This window comes from Haliotis asinina, chromosome 9 (genome assembly GCF_037392515.1).
Source record: "Haliotis asinina isolate JCU_RB_2024 chromosome 9, JCU_Hal_asi_v2, whole genome shotgun sequence".
NCBI classification, from domain to species: domain Eukaryota; kingdom Metazoa; phylum Mollusca; class Gastropoda; order Lepetellida; family Haliotidae; genus Haliotis; species Haliotis asinina.
In genome coordinates this window covers 57,695,300-57,718,399 of record NC_090288.1, presented here as the reverse complement: position 1 = coordinate 57,718,399, position 23,100 = coordinate 57,695,300, and the positions used below count along the sequence as shown (strand labels likewise).

At 38.0% G+C, this 23,100-nt stretch overlaps 1 protein-coding gene across 1 annotated transcript in view; it reads left to right on the top strand.

Moving 5' to 3' along the window:
- Positions 1-5,233: 5,233 nt before the first annotated feature.
- LOC137296184 (reelin-like) overlaps positions 5,234-23,100 on the top strand; it is a 66,786-nt gene continuing 48,919 nt past the window's right edge. Inside the window, exons 1-14 of the mRNA XM_067827897.1 lie at positions 5,234-5,520; positions 13,852-14,083; positions 14,576-14,646; positions 15,541-15,646; positions 16,636-16,732; positions 17,307-17,358; positions 17,541-17,640; positions 17,949-18,819; positions 19,758-19,906; positions 20,132-20,283; positions 21,166-21,278; positions 21,539-21,747; positions 22,230-22,358; positions 22,753-22,862. Coding sequence (XP_067683998.1) covers positions 5,319-5,520; positions 13,852-14,083; positions 14,576-14,646; positions 15,541-15,646; positions 16,636-16,732; positions 17,307-17,358; positions 17,541-17,640; positions 17,949-18,819; positions 19,758-19,906; positions 20,132-20,283; positions 21,166-21,278; positions 21,539-21,747; positions 22,230-22,358; positions 22,753-22,862 — 2,593 coding nt within the window. The 5' untranslated portion in view covers positions 5,234-5,318. The remainder of the gene's footprint in view (positions 5,521-13,851; positions 14,084-14,575; positions 14,647-15,540; positions 15,647-16,635; positions 16,733-17,306; positions 17,359-17,540; positions 17,641-17,948; positions 18,820-19,757; positions 19,907-20,131; positions 20,284-21,165; positions 21,279-21,538; positions 21,748-22,229; positions 22,359-22,752; positions 22,863-23,100) is intronic.

Here is a 23,100-nt window from a genome sequence, read left to right as displayed (position 1 = left end):
GTCAGCATTATTGAAGAATACATTTATACTTAGGAAGAATATATTTACATTAGGTAACTCAAATATTAGTGATGTATATTTTATTTAAATGTACACATTTTTTAACATAAAAGTAAATAATACCATATTTTGAAATATATTTACTTTGAAAAGTTTATGAAATGGGACATATTGACAAGAAAATTACCAAATTGAACATTTTCACATTGTACTTTACATCAAAATATATGAAGAAATCTGAATCTTATTTTATCTAGGCAATTTCTTACATAAGCTGGAATTAATTTAGAAGCTTGGGGAAAGTGTTAAACACATGCCGCTTTGAGGTGGTCGGTATCAGCTTCTTATCTGAGAGGCTCGGGGATTCCTGATAACCCTGCTCTCTGCTTGCTGGTGAGAAATTAATGTTTTTCTTAACCAGATAAATTTCAACTTTATCTTCCTTTGGTATTTAATCATAAATTCTTTCTGTGAAGGAAGAAAGCAAACCACATTGGTTTGGCATGATGGAAAGTTCCCTTTTGTTGAAGTGAACCTGGATGAAACTTTGTGTTCGTATCCATTTTTATCTTTGCATTTTTTCTCTGTCTTCTTTCACTGATGTTGGACTTCATATGAACTGAGGATTTTTGTGGGTTTTTTAAAGTGGATGTGAATTGTTCTTCATATTATTTAAGGAGAGTATCAGGTTTTGCATTGTACTTTGAAACTTGGATTATTGCGTCCAAGATTCCGGGTTCAGATATCGTAAAGCAGTCAGTACAAGAAAGGTTATATGACTGCTCCTGGATATTAGAATCTTTAACTGTTGGATGATAAAGGTAAGACATATGTTTCAAAGCTGCTTAACCTGTAAGTTATGACAATTTACAGGAAACTGGAGAAATATTCTTTAAGTGATAGAATTATCAATGTGTTTCAATAGAAATATCAAGAATCAATTCAGATGATCCTGAGTAAAGCAGGATGTTATCTAATTTATCAAGAGAATTTTGCCTTTATTGTTACACAAGTACCTTAACATACACAGGCTTTTGCTATGGAAATGCCATGATATAAAAAGAAATGGGTTTTTTTTGTGTCAAGACATTTTAATAATTTTACAGAAAATATCCTTTTTCACACACATTTGCTAAAATTGGACAAATCTGCTTCATGTATTACATATGAATGAACTATCGACCATGGGAAATTAATCATGAACTGTTAACAAACTGACTTATCATTTTTAAACTTTTCACATTAAACTTGAAATGTACAGATAAATGACATGTTATGCATGGGTTTATCTAGACCTTATCGTTTGCAATTTAACATTTTCAAATTTGAATTAACAGATTCACAATTCATGTTGTATAGCAAATATCATGGCTTTGTAGAGGTAACTTGGTTTCATTGATAACAGGGCAAAGTGTCTTAAAATATTTTTCAACCAGTTCTGCATTTATGAGTGTCAAATTTGTTATGATGCAATTATGCATCACATAGTTGTGGTTTGGATTTAATTAAGCTGTGATCTATGACCTTTATATGTCTGTCTCCTAACTTTAGTAGTGTAACTCTGGTTTGTGATACATACAGTTCCGTGTGCATCCTTTTATTGTCAGTTTTGTGAGTTTTGATTTACGGATGTCAGTTTTGTTTCTTGGTTTGTCAACACTATCCACAGCCTCATGATTCTCTTTGAATTGATTATAAAGCATCAAAGACAGGCATCATGTCAGACTTTCCTACTAAGTGTAGATAAGCCATGTTAGAACTGTAAAATCAATCAATGTGAAATCACATCCAACTCACTCTATTGTTAATGCATTTCAGTATTTCTAAACCTACTAGGCCAATAGAGTGTTATTGTTTCATAATTTGTTTGAATTATGGAGTGTTATGTCTGTCATCCCAGTCTTTTCTTTTCAGCATTGCTAAATTTCAGTCCAGTTTCATACATGTCTGCCATTGCAGATATTTTGAAAGGACCCTGTTGATCTGGGTTTTTTTTGCATGAATGATTGTGAAAGATGTTACATGACCAGTGGTATGTGCAAGACAGATAGGTTTAATTATTTGAATTTTCATTATATTGATCAAGTAGTGAGTTGTATTCACTCATTTTAATGCTTTGACATTACTGAAATTGCAAGACTTATGAAGTCAAATTTGTTTATCTATAAACATCTCATTTAGCGTCATGCAGAGGACACAGGTTGGATTCCCCTCACTCACTTACACACTCACTACATATCCTGGATGAACTGCAGAGCCTCAGGGATATCTGATTTCAAGTTTGCTTAGGGTACCAAGCTTTAAATCTCTCTGAATGAAGAAGGTCCATGGGAGATGAAGACAGTCATGGTCATACATATTTTATAACCAAGTCATACATTAGCCTGGACCAATTTTGAAAGCATGAGAAAAAATGATTGGGTAACCTTTTTGACATGTTAGATGTAAATATTTCCTGGGCATCGGCATGTCACTTTCATTTATGCTTGTAACAATTTTAATTGCCATTTAAAAAAATAATTTTGACTCAGCCGCATCCCGATCATCCGTTTGTTCACTATAAGAATGAGTGTGGCTGAATCGACAACTCATTAACACCTACAAAACACCTCAAGCCATATTTCTGAGAAGAAAAAAAAAGATCCTTCGGCCCTCATCACTTTTGAAAAAAAATGAGCCTGGGAAACATTTAATTTTTTTTTGTTTAGGCAGCCTTTAAAATTATTTTAAAGTATTAAAAGTGATGCAAAAGTGAGGAATTATTACACACAAAAACACAACTAATTAACTACAATATAACCTCAGGTTTCATCATTGAAGGTATTGGAAAGGGAGCTGTTATGAAAGATGCAAGCTTATTCAAGGCCCATATTTTGAACTTTAAACACAACTAACCTAAATGCTACTTTAGGAACAATGTGACTGGCTGGCAAAGGAGAACCCTTATTTTTGTCACTTGAGAAAAAGTTGGAGTTGCACCGTATCTCGAAATCGAAACTGTATTTCGAAATCACTAATGTTTGTTATTTATTTAGAATTATTTTGTGCATTTACTTTGGTGCCAGCAACAGAAAGATGAGTGACTCTGAATTTAGACTTGTTTGTCATTTTCTAAATATAATCAGCTGTGTTGGTGTAGCAAAATTCCAGCAAGACATGTTTTGACTTTATATCATTCTGTCTCCTATGTCCTTCTCATGCTGTCATTTTCTTCCACATCTGTTAATCAACTAGGTCTGTAGTGCTGAAATTTCATATGGGTCATCCCAGCTTCGGTAATTCTAATTCAATCCAAGACACTCTGCCTCACATACAAGTCCCTTCACAGCCAGTCTCCACCCTACATTGCAGATCTGATCAACCCCTACAGTCCAGCTCGCGAACTTTGCACACAACAGCAAATCCTTCTGACGGTGCCAAACTACAAACGTAAACCCTTTGGATACAGAACTTTCTCCTACACTTCCCATGTTTTGTGGAACTCGATCCCCTTTGATCTCAAACACTCTGAATCTGTAGACTTTTTCGAATCAAATCTCAAAACCTACCTCTTTGCCCAATATTTTCACCACTAGCCTTTATTATCCGCAGCAGCGTGTTTATCGCGAAGCAGAGAATGTAGTATCAGGCTCCGTCCAGCCATATGTACGGATTGGAATATCTTAAGAACCGTGAACTAGATTCTTTTCATGTTTGGCATTTAGGTTTATCACAGTAAAAGAAAGGTCTCAGTCAGGTTTGGTGACCTTGACCTTCATCTCAAGGTCAAAAGGAGATTTTAGTGTTATACCTTGTCAGCAAGACATCTCAAGCACCATTCACTGTCTTTTCTCCAAATTTAATATCAAGCTTTATCAAAGGAAGGCACAGGACCCAGTTGATTTTGGTAACCTTCACATCATTTTCAAGGTTGTTTGTCCATAAGTACGTACAAACTGGAATATCTTAAGAACCGTTCACCAGATTCTTCACCTCAAGGTCACAAGGGGACTTCAGCTTTTTACCGTGTTCGTGAGATATCTCAAGCGCCATTCACTGGATTTTCTTCATATTCAACATCAAGCTTTATCTAGGGAAGATGCAGGGCCCAATCGATTTTGGTGACCTTACGTTGATTTTCAAGGTCAAGGCAACTGTGTTTTTTAGGAGTTTCATTTCTTCTTAAGGCCAGACCAATTCTATTTCTTGTTTTATAGATTTTTGGCCTCTGAAAACCTAAAGGCAGGCGGGAAAAAAAATAAAAGTAAAATTTTCAATCAGTGTAATATTCCTTATAAATACTCAAACTTTTTTACTCTTGGCAATTTATGAAATGAATATGGGTGAAAAAGCCCTAAAAAGTATTTTCTTGTGAGTTTAAATTTTCAGCCGATAAAAACATAAGGATTTTATTTTTTGAGCGGGGGAAATTAATTTAAATTTTTTTTCTCATTCTTGAAAAAATACGGCAAGGGGATCCGTAAAACAAGAAATAAAATTGGTCTGGCCCAAGTTTGATTTGAAAACATGCAGCGGGCGATTATGTCACCTTAGTGACAATGCTTGTTGTTTATGTACTCTAATGCACCTATTGATTGAAATTTTCTTAGGTCTGTATGTACTATGCATGTATTTTAATGTATGTATGTGGCACCAAGAGCATACTTCTGAGCGTGGATATGAGCACATTTTAAATATGCTCTATTATAATTATCTAACACTTGTTCCCAGAATTAAATTCTACCTCCTTTAAACATGGCCGCCATTGCAGACATTTTGAAAAATGTCATTTTATCATTTCCGGCATGTATAACTTGTGAAGAGTGTAATAGGTGTAGCAACAGTATGATATGAATATGAAAATTGGCATTGATTTTTGATAAGCTGTCTGTCATACATGACCTTCATATTTTGAATGTCACAGCGGTATAGTAGAAGCTGCAACATTTGTTGAAATTACTATCATAACAGTAACCACTGCCACACTATCGTAAGTAGCATACATCTGTGAACCCTAATTTTTTAAGACCATGGTAATTTTAGAAACTGTTTTATTTGATCTGAAAGCTAAATTGTGAAGTGGCAATTTGCATCAATTGTTGGCTTAAAAATTAGGACACTTTTGGTTTTGATTTGAGCTGTTTTTCAAAGATGAAGGAGCTGTAGGTAAAGTGGAGTCAAGTATTGGGGAAACAGTTCAGGAAATTCCACATTCAGTGACACCCTACGCATGAAGTCGTTACGTCACGAGCTGGACAAAATATATGGCAGATACTAGATTGTATTCCATGTGACCTGACAAAAATGTAACAAAGAATTATTCCATTACAGATTCCATCATGGAGTTTTGGCAGATAGCGACCATTTTCGTGGCACTGTATCAGTACCACTCAGGAGGCCTTTTAACAGTGTCACCATTTTTCTTTCTTTGTAATTACCATGGAAACGTACAGGAATTTGGTGTTGAGAGGGGTGAGGTTGCCATCAGTGTGTCAGTAGAAGGGAATCCTCATTACTACGTACCTGGGAAGTTTTATCAAGGTGAGTGATTTAGTTCGTTTTATAGACAATTTTAGGATGTTTATGCATTTTTGTGGGGGATTTTGTAATCATGAATATACACAACTCGAAACACGTACAGAACGACAAATTCTGAATTAGTTCTGTTTGTTGACAATTTTAGGATGTGTATTTTTTTGGGTGGGAGCTTTTGTAATCATGAATATACACAACTCAAACAGAATAACAAATTCTTAAGTAGTTCTTTTTGTTGACAACTCAAAACAAGTACAGAATAACGATTTCTAAATTAGTTCTTTTTGTTGACAATTTTAGGATGTTTATGTCTTTTTGTGGGGGATTTTGTAATCATGAATATCCACAACTCAAAACAAGTACAGAATAACAAATTCTTTTTTTAATGCTGCAGTTAATGTGTTATGTCATTAGGACTTTCTGGTTTGGATGAAAACTGAAACCATTTGAGACAGGAAACTATTTCATATATTTTCACTGTAAATATTGGAGCTTTGTAAATAAGATAAATGAAACTGTTATGTTTTTGTACCTGTTCAAGCACAATAATAATTTTCATAAACATAATGTTACATTTTTAAATTGACTGACTTTGAAAAGTGGCTTTTCAAACTGAATGTCAGTTAATCATACTGCCCATTGCAGAAAGTGTTTTATGCATTGTACATCATGTACTATATGGGAGGCAAATTAAGCAAACATTTTTCTGTCTGGACAGAGATGTCATCCTAGAATTTGTTTATATTCATCCTGTTGTGACTGATACTAGAGATAAGAAGGGAGTTGAATACCTGGATAACACTATTTTAGATCTGAAATTATAATAACACTGATATTATTATCTATGGCGACTTTTAATGCCAGAACATGCTGCCTGTCAGATTATATCATTCCTGATAAAGCAGACCTTATTCCCGAGTTAGATGATGTTAACGACATCATTGACACATTCGATACCCCACGCTCTTCAAGAGACTCTGAAATAAATAACCATGGTGAGGAACTTATTAATATATGTTGCAGTTATGGAATACACATCCTCAATGGCAGATCAGACAGTGATCCACATGGAGCATATACATGTATTGCATGTAAAGGACATAGTCTCGTTGACTATCCATTGTGTTCTACTCATCTATTTAACTCAGTGATTTTAGTGTGTGTGCATCAGTAGAATCTGATTATTTGCCTATTGTTTGTCAGCTGAAGTGTTTCCTCCAGGGGACAGTCGATTCGGAGCTTTATAATACAATAATAATATAATAAAATATAAGTGGAGACCTTCCCACGCAGACAAGTTTGAAAGCAAACCTTGAATAATCGATCTCTAGGTGCAAAAATGCTGACGGACATTATCCAAGAAACTGCATCCTCTTGTGGAATGAACTCGAACTTGCTGAGGAGACGTGATAATCACAAACAGCAATGGTTTGATCAAGACTGTGAAGACTTAAAACATTATAAATATGAACTTTTGGATAGATTTCGCTCATCTGGGGATTTCCTTACCTTCTAGGGTTTCATAGAGTTTGAAACAAATTCAGAGAACTTTGTCGTCATAGGAAGGAGGAATATACAATATCAATAACCAATTCTGTATCAGCAGATTTTTCTTATGAAAGGGTTAAATCATTTTGGTCTCACGTGAGACATTTTAGTAGTGCTTCATGAAAATCGGTTGCATCAATTGACTGTTTGTCATGGGTTGAATATTTTTAAGACGTTTTAAATATTCAATATATATATATATATATATTGATGAAGAGTTTTCATCCTTTACAAAGGATTTAATTGTAAATCATGACGTGCAAGAATCAGTCTGTGAAACTTGCTCTGATGGTAAAATACATAATATACAGGGACATAAGTATTGATGAGGTGGAGTTTGCTCTTTGTAGTTTACGGCCTAATGAAAGTCTAGATGGTATTCCACCAGAGATGTTTAAGGGTACTAGAACTGTTTTGAAGTCATATTTGTGTACTTTGTTTAATGGTATTTTTAGGTCAGGTACGTTCCCATGTCAGTGGTCCTTTAGTATAATAGTCCCATTGCATAAAAAAGGAAGCATTAACCAAGTAAATAACTATCGTGGTATCTCTTTTATGGATATTTGTGGCAAAATCTTTACTTCCATTTTGAATAGGCGTTTGAAAGATGTTGCTGATGCGTTAGATCTGTCTCCTGAATGCCAAGGTAGCTTTCGTAAAGGCTATTCTACGGTCGATAACATTTTTACACTCCAAAGTGTTATACAGAAATATTTGTCAAAAACAGGAGGGAGATTTTATTGTTTATTGGTTGATTTCCGTAAGGCGTTCGATTCTGTAAATAGAGATCTTTTGTGGTTTGTTATATTGTCTAATAGTGTCCATGGGACTATGTTCAGTATCACCGAGACATGTATTCAAAGACAAAGGCTAGTGCTAAGTTCAATAATTTAAATGTTTCGGAATATTTTGATTCCTTCAGTGGGGTTTAACAAGGCTGTATTTTAAGTCCTCTTTTATTTGCGTCGTTTGTTAATCAGTTGTATATGGAAATAATTACTAGTTGTGACAGGTGTATTTATTGATCCAGAGTTTATGGAATTGTATTTACTTCTGTATGCAGATGATTTATGTTTGCAGATTCTGTCGTCAGTCTTCAGAGAAACATCAATGTTTTAGTAGAGTTTTGTTAAAAATGGGTTTTTTTTCGTAAATTTTGAGAAAACAGAGGTGTTAGTCTTTAGAAATGGTGGTAAATAAAGAAGATATGAATCATGGCATTTTTGTGATCACAAGTTAAATGTTTCTACATATTGATTATTTGGGTTTACTGTTTTCAAATAGACTTTCATGTTCTAAATCAGTTCAAAATCTGGTAAATAAATCGAATAATGCCTTGTCCACAGTTAAGGTTTTTTGTAGGAGACATAAAAATATTTCTCCAACTATTCTGTTCAATATCTTTGACGTTCAGATAAAGCTGATAATTTTGTATGCCTCTGAAATTTGGGGTTTTCAGAAATGGCATGTTATTGAACAGGTTCATATTAGGTTTAACTTAATAAAGTATGTGTTGGATGTAAACTATACATGCACTGACGCGGCTGTCTTGGCGGAATATGTTAGAAAGTATATTTATGTTGATAGTCTATTACGTGTTATGAAGTACTGGTTCAAATTTTACACTTATCAGAGGATAGAAATCCAAAGCAGTGCTATATTATGTTCCACAAATTAGATCAAGTTGGTCGAAAAACGGTATACTTTGTCTGGAATACCTGTTCAATTATGGTTTTGGTTTTGTGTGGGAAGCTCAAGGAGTAGGCAACGAGGAACAGTTTTTGAAAGATTTTTATCTAAGAGTTAGTGATTGTCATAAGCAATTCATACTTTCAGAGCACAAATGCTCATCGCTTGATCTTTATATTCCAGTATTAAAAGTGTATTTTGCATTGAGCCATATTTAACGTTTTTGAAATCTAAAGGTGCGAGGAGTAGAATAACAATGTTACGAATCGGTGCACTTCCAATATATAAAAATACTGGTAGATTCGCAGTTCCGAGACATCAAAAACTTTGTAATATTTGTAATGATAATTTTGTTGAAAATGAATTTCACTTCTTATTTGAATTTGAAATGTATCATGACTTGCGCTGTATGTATTTTCTTTCTTAATACTTTCTTAATACATTATCAGCAACTAATTGTTCTTCTTACATTAAGGAAGCATTGTCACTGTGTTCTTTATATATATGAATCTGACTTCAATTGCCACATTCTTATAATTACACTTATTTATTTTGTATTGTACGTGGGCCTAAGGCCTTGCTACGAAATAAACTTGATTGATTGATTGAAATATGGTATTACACGGGACATACTTTAGTATTCCATATATATGTGGTCTTGTGGTATGGCAGGCAGTTCTGCAGAAAATCCCTGAACAGCTCCCCAGCACTCAGAATAGATAGATATTTTTATTCAGTAATTCGGTCTCATAACTTATAATACAATTGTATTTGACTGAACACTTGCCACATAGTGAACAATACAGCTATGTTTCTGTTTCCATTTACATCTCCATAGGAACACATTTTTAAGAAAGATGGCGAATGCTCTTAAATTATCCTCATTATTTGTAGTATATTACTCAAGAGTTTCTCTGAGTAGTGATTAATACAGGAAAGGCTTGGGAGATATTTTATTCTCAGGTCATGATACTGTTTACAAATAAACAGGCCATGGAACTCCATAACGTTGAGATCACATTGCGAACAGAGTGAATTATATACATGTTCACTTTTGTTTGTGCATAAGTTAATAATGTTAAAATCATGAAGAGGTGTTCTAAATTTACATATTGCTCCTAGCAAAGACCTATCCGAGAGACACATTAAATATTTTTCAGGCTGCAACAAGGACTTAATGTTTCTATAAATACTTAGATAGTGTGAAGATCATATAAAACCAAGTTTCGCAATCAATCTTTCAACGGTTATTTGAATATAGTTGCAAACATAATAGAATCACCCACATTTTGGGAAAACCAAACATGACTGAAAACCTGTGTAAAATAGCAAATTTCTGAGACTTGACATGCAGTTTTGTTTTCAAGCATCATCTAATTTTGTTAACATTATGAAGCTTTGGTATGGATACTGAGAACAATTCATATGAAGTGTTTTTAACTGGTATCTTATAACCGTTACCTGTTTTGACACATACATTGTATGGCACCCTGTTTCACCAAGCATAGCCTTATTCAACCTGAATTTTGCTAACCTGTAAGAAGTGTTTAATACTGGGTGTTGACTATTTCTATAACTTCAAAGTATCTTGTCCTTCATATTTTAGACCTGTGCAGTAAAACTGGTGAAACTTTGCTATCAAATATTTTACAGGCCACCGGAAAGGATATGCAACTATTATTTCAATTTAATGTGAACAGTGATATCATTGTACGTGAAGCTTGAGCTGCTAGTGTTTGACATGCTTTTGCACAGGTCAGTGTTGATGAAAATAGAATACCTAGATACATAGCATATGGTGTAATGTTTAGCAACAATGCCACTGTTTCTGAATACAATAACACTGGTTTTGTCTAAATTGACATGAAATCCCTATCTTTCACAGAAATATTGGAGCACATTAAATTGCTTTTGCATCTCTGAAACAATATGAGAGAACATTGTAACGTCATTGTCAAACAAAAGTAGCATTATATCATAAACATTTTGTGTAACAAGTATAGCATGATCACAATTATCATACATTGCAGTCACAAGCCCATTTATGAAAAAGGGGAAAGGTATAGGACTAAGTCACTTCCTTGTCGAACACCTGCTGATGTGATAAAGTTGATGGTTCTTTTTGAGTTTGATCTCACACATGATTTAACTGATGAATACATATTCTTAAGGAAATAAAACATTTTCCGTGATGACCCTTTAGTACTAATTATTGTACTAACTTGTTACTGTCAACATAATCAAAGGCCTTCTTAAAGTCAATAAATACACAGTAGGACCTACCACATGGTTTACACAAATATTTAGAGATCAATGCTTGTAGAGAGAATATAATTTCGGTGGTAGAGTAACTAGACCTAAAGCTGGCTTGGCCTTCTGATATTAGGTCATTCAGTTCTATTCAAACCCTCAGAGGTTTTTCTAATGTAAACATTTTCCCCATAATGTTCAATCTAGAAATTCCCTTGTAATTATTAGGATCTGCCATATCTCTTCACTCATGGGGTGGAACAATCATACCTATATTCCAGGCTGTAGGAAAGTTTCCAGTTTCAAATACCTCATTAAATAAAACATGGAGATAATATATGAACACGTCACTGGAACACTTCAGGACCTCCGGTAGTATTCCATCTTCACCTGAAACTTCTCTGTTCTTTAGGTAATGTATAACATCACCTATTTCTGCAATCGTAATTTCCCCTGAAAGAAGCTCTTCAGTTACATTAAAATCTGAACAGGTATCACACATATGAGAATTAATAACATCTTTCAATCACTATTTGTCACCATGTAAGGATTCCATCTCAAACAGATACCCACCAACCCATGCAACATCATAGACCTTGCGATGACTTCATGATTAATGATTTATTGTTTATTTAAACACAACAACCCAAATCAGACCAAAGTACTCTATGAAGTTAGCAAATTTATGCTCAAAATCTGTCATTCAGTATACCAATGTTATTTGAATGAAATAAAAGTACACTCTGTAAGTCATGATGTTATTGATACCATATATGGATATATACTACCAACATGAAATAAGGGAACTAATGAAATAACAGCGAATTTGAAACTGCTTTAAATATCCACTAAATCAATTTTAGGCGTCAAGTTCAATATCTGGTGTGTCCACCATGTTGGGCAACACATTCACGGCACCTTGATGGCTTGCTGTTAATCAATTTCCGGATGGTTGCCCGTGGTATTGCCCGCCATTCCTCTTGGAGACCTGCACCAAGCTGGGCCAGGTTGGCGGGTCCTGGGTCCCTGGCGTACACCCTTCGACCAAGAACGTCCCAGAGATGTTCAATTGGGGACAAGTCTGGGGACTTAGAGGGCCAGTCCAATGTCTGGATACCTTCTTGTCAGAGATAAGCGGAGACAATTTTGGCCCGATGTGGTATGGCATTATCATCTTGGAATACAAAATTCCGGCGGATAACTCTAGCCAATGGAGCCACAACAGGACGCAATATTTGGTCAATGTATCGCTGACCAGTCATGGCTCCGTTAATGATGACCAAATCTGATCGTCTGTCTTGTGTAATCCCACCCCACACCATGACACTAACACCTCCATATCGATCATGGTCAAGAATTGCTGCTCTGGCATATCGCTCCCCGCTGCGACGCCAACAACGTTTTCTGCCATCTGTGAATTGTAGGCAAAACCTTGACTCATCAGAGAACATGGTGTAACGCCAGTGGCGCATAGTCCGTCCCTGATGCTGCCTAGCCCATGCCAATCTTTGGCGCTTATGGTGAGCTGAAAGGGTGACACCCTTAAAAGGCCGTCTTGCTTTCAGACGAGCTTGATAGAGTCGGTTTTTAACGGTTGAGGTTGAAATGCGTCTTCCAGTGAGTGTGCGGAATTCTCTATTGATGGCAGGGGCCGATTTAAACCTATCACGTAGAGCAATTAATGTAATGGGACGATCCTGTTGTGTCATTGATTTTGGTCTACCAAGCCCAGGTCTCGTTGCAACCCCACCCGTTTGACGGTACTTATCCCACAGGCGTGAAATTACACTTTTTGATTTACCCATCTGCCGGGCAACTTCACATAATGATGTCCCCACCTCTATCATCCCCACAATTCTCCATTTTGTTGCTTCACCGAGATACTGCCTCGGAGGCATTTCTGTCAGTAAGTGTCAATCTCTATTGCATTAGTGATTGCGACTTCTCCAGTACATTTACAGGAGTTAACTTCTGTATGCACGTGTAGCACGTGCTGGGCATGCATTATGCGCAATTCCATTGTCATTGGATGTTGCGTTTGGGAGATGCGCCACGATAACGGAACCTGTCACAGTCAAAGTCATCTACATTAAATTTCTTGGTTCCCTTATTTTCTGTCGGTAGTATATGTGATACAATCAATGTGTCATCATATGTTGGTCCATTTGCACTCAGTTACGCTAGTGATATGATCATGGGTATCATTACTCCCATGTTCTTGCACTGAATGAGGTAGTTCTGAAACCAGAATGCTTTCGTGCTAGTCGAAACAGGTGTCTGATATAAAGAAAGAATATATGTTTGATATTTAATGCTGGACTCAACGATATTCCAGCCATATGGAGGTGGTCTGTAAATAATCAAGTCTGGACCAGACAATCCACTGATCAAAAGCATGAGCACCATTCTATGCAATTGGGATACAATGACATGTCTCAACCTAAATCCAGTGATCAACAGCATGAGCAACAATCTATGCAGTTGGGATTCAGTGACTTGTCGACCAAATCAGCAAGCCTGATCATCCGATCCCATTAGTTGCCTCTTACGACAGGCGTAAGTTCTAACCTGGATCTGCACAGGTTCATGACTTCATTGCTGTCACAAATGTCAGATATCTGGTACAAACAGTATATAGTATGCCATATTATGGTGTCAAGGTTTTTGTCTGCATGGGCTAATGGTTGGGCTGTAGACTACAATAAATGAAATAATAAGCATTGCTAAGAGAACTATAGTTAGTGTCGTCATCTGCAATTGCTGACAGTGTACGTGGAAAATATGGATTACAATATGGCTCCAATACTTTATTTGTTTTCATTTCATCATGATGGAAGTTTTTTGTCTTAGTGACCGTGTCATCCAGTATGAACTTTGATGGCTTCCTATTGACGGGACTCTACACACTGACCTCGGACCTCCAATCCAGGATGATGGGTGGGCGAGGCTTCTTCGGCTCTCAGCCAATGGGAACTAACCTGATGTGCTCCATTGTCCACTCCCATGTCAGCAGACAGCCTGTGCACGAGTTGGCCTTCATGTGGATGGCGCCATCGGAGGGCACCGGCTGTGTCAGCTTCTTGTAAGTTGTGGCTGTTTGGACATACATGATGGGGTTTGGATTTTGTGGTTTGGTAGTTTCAAATGTGACACTTTACCACATGTAGATTCATGAGCTGAAATAGACTAGGTCATTCCATTTCTCCAAGGAATCCTGGGAAAAGAATACCTCATGCAGATCTTGGGAGATGAGAACGTCACTCTCTGGGATTATACTGCGTACAATGTCCCCAGTATCTCATCATTATTCCCAAGGGTGGTTAGAGGAAATACCTCAGGCTTGTCTCCTATTCAGTTCCAGGGCACACAGATCTCTAAAGTACCACAAGCTTGTCTATCATTCAATTCCAGGACAGACAGATCTCTTGTACCTCATAGTTGTGAAATTTTGTTTGAGAACAGTTTGATTTTTGCAATTCAATTTCCTTGATGTCATATATCCATCCTGATTAATACATTCAATAACTACAACCTGACTCTTGTGAAACTTTTGCCCTCATGTCTCTTTCCTCAGAGCAACTGCAACCTTAGGGCACCAGCTGCTGTTCAAGGACACCACTGTATTCCAGATGTGTGAAGAAGGAGGTGAGGGCTGACTTGGACAGAGTGATGATGCAAATTGTCCCTGGAGTGTGTTTAATAACTGAATAACTGAATATGCCACCACTAATTGGTAAGGGCATATGTGGTTCAGTGGTTTGAGACTCTGGATAAAGTTTTTCAGATTTGCATCCACTGGTTGTGTCAGGATTTGCTGATTGTGGATTCAACTTCTAAATATTGATCCTTCTTATCTATCCTTATGGGAATGCTTGTGTTTTGAACATGTGCATTCTACAGAGCTTTGGTCTTTCCACTGTGACCACCTCTTCTCTCTAGCTTGAACTTATTACACACACGCACACACACACAGGCACACGCACACACACGCACGCACTCTCACACACACACACACACACACAAAGAACAAACAAACACATATGTCTTCATTTGTGCTCATTTGTGGTATAGATGCTGTGGTAATCACACATGGTGCACTACATTAACGATCCAGAAAAATGGCAACAGCTTGCCCCTTCTCTAGGGCTAAGTTTCACTTGAAGTTAGTGTGGCAGTATACATCATCAGTGCCTCAACTGTTCTGTAATGCAGATTTGCTTGAAAACATGAGCAGGCTTCCTATATGTACATAAAAGAACATATTCTGAATGAATCCTATGTGCCAGGTATAAAATATGGAGTGTTCATTCAGTTAAAGCTCCAGAGAGGTAAGTATCTGTTGTATTGTTTAATCATTATATATGTATTGATGTTATCAGTACCAAAGATCTCCATTGATAAAAATCAATGATATTTCACCTTGTGATTGATGCATTACATTTGAACCATGGATGAATGTATTTTTCAACCAATTGTTGCACCAAAACATCTATCACAATCATGGTAATGATAAAAATAACATGCAGTTTAATCCTACAGCGGCTACCACCTCGCCACTCCGACCAGAACTTGCCGAGATTCACGCTGACTCTGTGATCCTCAGGGATGACTTTGACTCCCAGCCTGGCTTCAGGACAGATCTCTGGTGAGGAGAACTGAATCTAGGAAGATAAACTATACTACTCCTTTTTTGATAGGGATAATTTTACCTTATGATAAGCAAAATGATGTACACAATATGTCAAATTCATGTTTTAAGTATGTAATTATCCCAATAAAAAGTTGGGTAGGGTATTTGATGCATTGCAAATATTTGCATTAAGTTGGTTATACATTTATTTGATGATCTATGGTACATAGACACTGATAGAGGAATAGTGACACTACTGAGATGTGAAGCTATAATTTCAAGAGAGAAGGGTGAGAGAAAACGGGTATCCTGATCATGTCAAGTCAAAACTCCTCTATGTTGGTGACCTGCTTGTGCAGATAACACTTCTTACTTTCCATTCAAAACCCAAAACTAACAGTCCAGGGTTCCTCAAAGCAACCAGCCCTGGACCTCATTTCTCATAGAGTTAAGGTGATCATTACTTCCATATTTTAACAAAGACCTACAACAGTCATAGGGCTAAGATCGCTTTGTGGAACAGGCCCCTGAGATGTCGTATGTCCATGGTAAAGTATTGGATTACACTGGTCTTAGACTGCTTTGTGGAAGAGAGCCATATGAGGTGTTATTCTCAAGGTAAAGGCGTTAGAGTAGCACTGTCATATCAAGTGTGTGCACATATGAAGTATAAATTTCTGTAAATTATTTGTGGTGAGATTAGTTTTATCCAGTTTCAATTTTGAAAAGAATTGATTCCAAATTAAGACTCAAATGTTATGCAAAAGTTTTTGTTTTGTCTTTAAAATAGTCATGGGTTGCCTTGGGCAGTTTTCAACTAAATATTTTATGGCAGAGATCAGACTAGCATAAACAATTGATATACAATGTCAGTTTTACACATGACACTGTTGATGATGACACACTTTCCCTTGGTATAACAATCCTGTAAACTTCAATTAACTTTTATCAAAGAGGTTTGTGCTGCATCTTGAGCTGACGTTACATGAGGGTCTGTGTTCCAGGCAGGTTACTGAAGGAGGCACAGTGGGTGATGGATGCGGCACCGTCATGTTTGACAAAGCAGCCGTCTTCTGCAAGAGGGAAGGCATCAGGCAGATGGTAGGCAGGTGGTCACTGATGTTGCAGTACGACAAGAATATTTGGAGGGGGGGTCAGAGATGGATAGCTCTGTTGTACAAGGTTGCTTGCCTTCCTGAAGTTTGTTTGGTGTTCAGTGCCATTGTCTGCAGTAGTAAATAAGCATTTGTGGGCCAGACTAGTACAGCAAGTATATGGGAGGGAATTCAGAGCTAGATAGCTCTGTAGTACAGAGGTTGCTAGCCTTGCTGAAGTTTCTTTGTTTGGTGTACAATGCCACCCAAAAACATTTAAGCTGATGATGTAGTTATATAAAAATTGTGTCTTGACAAGAGAGTCCATGATGGAGATCATGAAAACTGGTATCCAAATTTGGATGTGATGACATGTGATAACCACATCAGTGAGTCTGACCACTCAAACCCTTTGTTGCCTCTAGCAACAAGCATGGGCTTCTGAAGTTCATCTTTATGGGGTTTTCCTGGAGGTCCTCATGTGACTTCAAGTTGTGGGTTTGCATGATATAATTTCTATTCTGAACTACAATATTTTGTGGGTATTCGGCTAATAATCTCTGTGTACCATTCCCTTCTAGACTACAGTGCCCCTGAACATGACGACGGCTCGAGTTGTCCAGTTTGCATTGTGTAAGTGTTAGTTAGAACCAGACCCAATTTTAGAAGACACTGGTCCATAAGGGTACACACTTGTACCTCGTGGGCAATAAGGGGAGATAGTTTTTTTTGTTGTCCTCTTGTGGATCCTGATGAGATGTTGATTGTTTTACATGCATTAATTGTGGTAAATGAGAATGTATATATGTTGGCAGCTGCTGGGACATGTGGTCGCAGCGACAGTGAGGATCGTGACATCATTGTGATGTTCGGGACACATGGCTGCACTCAGTGGGAGGAGATAGAGAGACTCAGGTGAGGGTACCTTGATTTGAGGGCATGTGAGGTTATATCAATGCCTGAGAGGAATGTGTATGTGCATTAGGAATGCTCATGTTATGTTGTACTAGGAACTGACTTGGAGCAGTGACTCTGATGGCTGCATTGCCCTTCAAGGAAATACTGATCCTGTTCATGTCATGAAATTTGATAAAGTAACATAAATCCTCCATACCAAAGCTTAAGCATTTTATTATATGCTCTGTGAAAATGAAATGCAACAGTAGTAAAGAGGTTGCAGAAGATATAGAAATTACTGTAGCTCTCCATCAACTATTTTCCAGACCACCGACCAGCAGTGAAGCCGAGATTCACCTAGTGACTTTACCTGTAGAAGCCAGGAGAGAGGGCATATGCCTAAGGTGGATTCAAACCCCCTACCCCACCACCTCCCCTGCCCCTCCCCTAACTACAACCCCTGAGTCCATAACAGAACCACAGCACTTCCCTGAGGGAGCCCATGATGGATCTAAAACATCGACACATGCTGACAGTACTATCCTGCATACAGAGATCATATCTACAGTTATGCTGACAGATCCACATACAACACATCCACCAGTCCATCTATCCACTCAACCATCCACCCAACCATCCACAGATGCATCCACCCAACCGACCACTCAACCGACCACTCAACCAACCACCCAACCAACCACACAACCAACCACTCAACCAACCACACAACCATCAACTCAACCAACCACCCAACCATCCACTCAACCAACCACCCAACCATCAACTCCACCAACCACTCAACCATCCACTCGCACAACCAACCCTCCAACCACCCACCCACCAACCTATCCAACCACCATGCCTACCACCCACCAAACGACCTCTCCCTCCTACTCTAACACCTTTCCTCCACTGCCCCTTATACCCTCTCAAGATGAGCCTTCATATTCCACCAAGTTCATAAAGAAATCGAAACAGCGACAACATGATGATTCTAGGTTTGTCAAGAAGGGCTTGTTCCGAACCAAACGGCACCGCCGTGAGTTGCGAGTGCTCACATCCAACACATTCAAGAGCTGCTGGGCAATAGATAACATACTAGTTGTTAATGTAGCTCACCCGCCCTCTCAGCTGAAGGAGACTTTTGACCCTGTGGATCCCAGCAACTGGATGTTCTTTCCAGGAGGAAATATACGGGTAGGTGCCAGGAGACAATTTGTTTCATTAATATGCTTTTTCGTAAAACATGGTTTATTTCAGCATAAATGTATTCAGAAAAAAGCCAAACCTTACTATCTTAAGTTAACACCAGAATCATGGCATCACAATGAAATTACTTAACCAAAGATCACTGGTGGGGTAACCTAGCTGTTAAAGTGTTTGCTAATCACATCGAAGGCCTGTGTTCGATTCCCTTTATGGGTACTATGTGTGAAGCCTTTCTCTGGTGTCCCATGCCATGATATTGCTGTAATATTGCTAAGTACATGTTTGAGTTGATGAATGGGTGGTTGGTTGATTGGATGGTTGGACGGATGATTGAGTAGATGTATTGGGTGGGTGGATGGTTGAGTTGATGGATTGTGTGGATGGTTGTGTGGATAGTTGGGTGGATGGCTGAGTGGATGAGTTGGGTGGATGGGTTGGGTGGTTGGTTGAGTGGATAGTTGGGTGGTTGGTTGAGTGAACGGTTGCATGGATTGTTGGATGGATGTTTGATGTGACAACACACCTGCAGAAATAACCTGTTGTTTCTTGCCCTCAAAGGTATTGTCAAAAACACCATGTATATTCCAAGAAACTGCAACCTACCTTCTTTGATCTGCATTTGAATCATGATTTTGTGTGAATCAGTACATGACATTGTGTACTAGTCAGTAGTCCTTACAATGATTTCAGTCACTAAGATGGCTTGAAACCTCAGACTGACCAGTCACATTTATACATTCAGGCTGAGTAGAAGAATAGATTGTCAATGATACCTACATTTCAATAACTTTCTATTTTTGAGTTATATTTTCTAACGTCAGTTTAAAGTATGCTCATCAGTTTTCCATTGAATAAATAGTATTGGCGTTAGGATAATTTAAAGAACAATTCTCTACAGTACAGTTTTTGCCATGTTCCCTCCTTAGCAAACATGCCAGTCAGACAGCAGCACAATGACCTTCACAGAACCTAATCAGACACTGAACTACATGGTGACCCGTGACCTTGACCTTAAACCTGATGTCAGCACAGACAGTCTCCTGTACGAGCAGTTTGAATCAGGAGTAGATTCAACGTAAGGATCTTTCACTGTTTCTTCAAGGAATATATGTCTTGGTGAAACAATAACATGCTTGAAATAATTCATAAACTGAAACTTTTGGAAAACAGAGAGAAGGCAGTACCACAGACTATATAACGACAGGTGGTCTCTGGCAGTGCTCATCAGGTTATTTTGTTGTTGTTCTTGGTTTACTTTTTCTCATGCAGCTTAACTAATGAAAATGACATTTATCTCCAGCTGGAGTGTTATAGGTGGTGCAACCAATGTGCTGTGTGGTATTGTGGACAAGCTGGATGCTCTGGTGATGTTTGAGACAGGAAAGCGGCAAGTCTGTACCGACTTTATGGACATAACAACTGCGAGCAATGTCCAGTTTGTCTTTGGGATAGGTCAGTCACAAAACTACTTGTTCGAACATCAGACACTTTACTCTGCTTCCATTTTGCTGAATGTTGCTAAATATTGACATAATATGCTCAATTGCAGTTTCATTGTCACAATGTTATTGTATTATGCCTTCATTGTCACAGTGTTACTGTATTATACGTTCATTGTCAAAATGTTACTGTATTATGCCTCATTGTCACAATGTTACTGTACTATACCTTCATTGTCACAATGTTACTGTATTATGCCTTCATTGTCACAGTGTTACTGTACTATACCTTCATTGTCACAGTGTTACAGTATTATACCTTTATTGTCACAATGTGACTGTATTATACCTTCATTGTCACTGTTACTATATTATACCTTTATTGTCACAGTTTTACAGCATTATACCTTCATTGTCACAGTCTTACAATATTATACCTTCATTGTCACAAGGTTGCAGTAGAAAGGCTTCCTTTGCACATTCTTTTTATAGTTTCAATGTAGCTGTGATTGTGTAACAGTGTTGCTGCTGTATAACCTAACACTGCTGTCAAGTCACCGATACTGCAATATGTTGCTATACTGTTACTACAATTGTCCTTGCTATACTGCAATCACAATACTTTGAAATTATTAGGATGTAGTTCTACTGTAATACTGATGTGATATTGCTACAATGTGGTTTCAGTGTTGCTATGATACTGCTGTTGCATCACTATGATACTACTAAACTGTTGCCATGATGTTGCTTTAATGTCACTAAAATATTGCTGAAGTGTTGCCTTGGAATTGTTAACATAATGTTGTACAATTCTGTGGTGATGTTGCTGTCGTGTTGTTACTCTGTTACCATAATGCTGTTGCTGTAATGTTGCTGATGACGTTTGTCACACCAGGTGTGGGTGGCTGCCATTCATCGGAGAAGGTGGCAAGCTTTGTGCAGGTGTATGTGGAGGACCACAATGGCAACACACACTTCATCGACAAACTCAAGCCAGAGGACTACAGGGTAGGACATCAACATCATCAGATGCAGTGGGGTAGCCTAGTGGTTAAAGTGTTTACTTGTCATGCTGTAGATGCATGTTTGAATCTACTTATTCACTCACTCAGAATCGTTTCCATTGATCTGATGAGTTGCTGATTGCCATAGTTATCTACTTGAAAACCCATTCTACCAGAAACTGATGTGACAAACATGTGATAGGTCCCTGCTGTCCACAAAGGAAAAGAAAATCAAAACAGAAGTGACTGACCCTTGTGTTTCAGCAAGCAAAGTTGGTGTCGCTCCCGCTGACATCGGTGGGACGGGTGTCAGAAGCGAGGATCTGCTGGCTACAGAAGTTTAACACAGGTCCGTATCGAGACATCTGGGTGCTAGATGGTGTCACTGTGCTGCCATACATTCCCTCAACCACAGACGCAGTAGTGCAGTTCAGCATCAACATGGAATGCGGATTAAACATACAACAAAACAGGTGTGATATTCTTCTGTGATTCTTGTTCTCCTTTAGTTTTTAAGAGAGCAGTAGAACACTTTGAATCTTTGAAAATTGGTGTTCAGAGTTGTGTCCCTTACTGACTAAGGATAGTGGTCTGGTCCAGTTACACATGGATTGTTAAGATCTGTTTGTGTGTTCCAGACACTTGACCTTGTGGCCTTGCAACCCAGAATGATCTTCTCACAAAGAAGCATAGTTGCATGTGTGAACCAATGAATGTAGCATTGATTAACTGACTTGGTTATCTGTAGTTGGAGAACATACTGCTCCATATATCATAGGCCTCACGATACTTTCAGCTATTGATTATGGTTCTCAAAAGCTGTTGCTTAAGTTGTTGGGAATGTTTTATACTGGTTAAAACTATAGACAGAAGATCTGTATTTTCAGATGTGATCAATGTAATTGTGTGATTGTATGGCAGTAAAGAATATTTCCAATACTGATTTTCCTCCAAGCATCAACCTGGAGTACAGTACTGATCATGGCGACACATGGTACATCCTGCACGAGCCATGTCTGTCTGGCCACTGTGACGGTGTCTACCAACCACTCTCTTCCACTATCCACAGCAAGGACCACAACCAGTGAGTTTAGTCTGTAGATATCTTTTGTATCTTTCACACTGTCTTGCCTCCCTTGTTAGTGTCAGGATCTACTAGTCAACACTCAGGGCTACAACCATTGAGCATAAGCTGTAGATTTCTTTTGTATCTTTCACACTGTTTTACCTCTTATCATATTGTTGAAATGTTGCTAAAAGCGTGGTAAAACTGAACTCACTCACACTTTTTGTATGTAAATTTTTGTCTTTGTTGACAATGTAAACTGTCAACTGTGTATATGATTGAGCAACAGTAACTTGCCATTGTTTTTATTGACATGCATTTAAAATCACAACTTTCAGTGTTTGCAAACAAGATGTTTCTGGTCATTCATAAGACAAAACATTTACTCTGTACCCACAATGTTCTTTACCAGGTGGACACGCTTCACGTTCCCAATCCCATACAAAGCGATGATGCCTTACACAAGGTTCCGGTGGCGCCAGGTGGATGAGTCCAGGGCCCCGAACTGGGCTGTGGACGATGGTAGAATTTCTCCTCCAATATGACTGTGTTAAGCCTGTATCATACATACATATTGCTGAGACCTGCAAAGATCCATGTTAACTTTTGTCCTTCCTGGCATATGCTTGTAGTATGAAACAAATAACAGAGCTTGCTAGTCAGGCTCACTGACTTTGTTGACATAAGTCATCGCATACCAATTGACTACATTGATGCTCATGATGTCTATCACTGAAATGTCTGGTCCAGACTTAGTTAT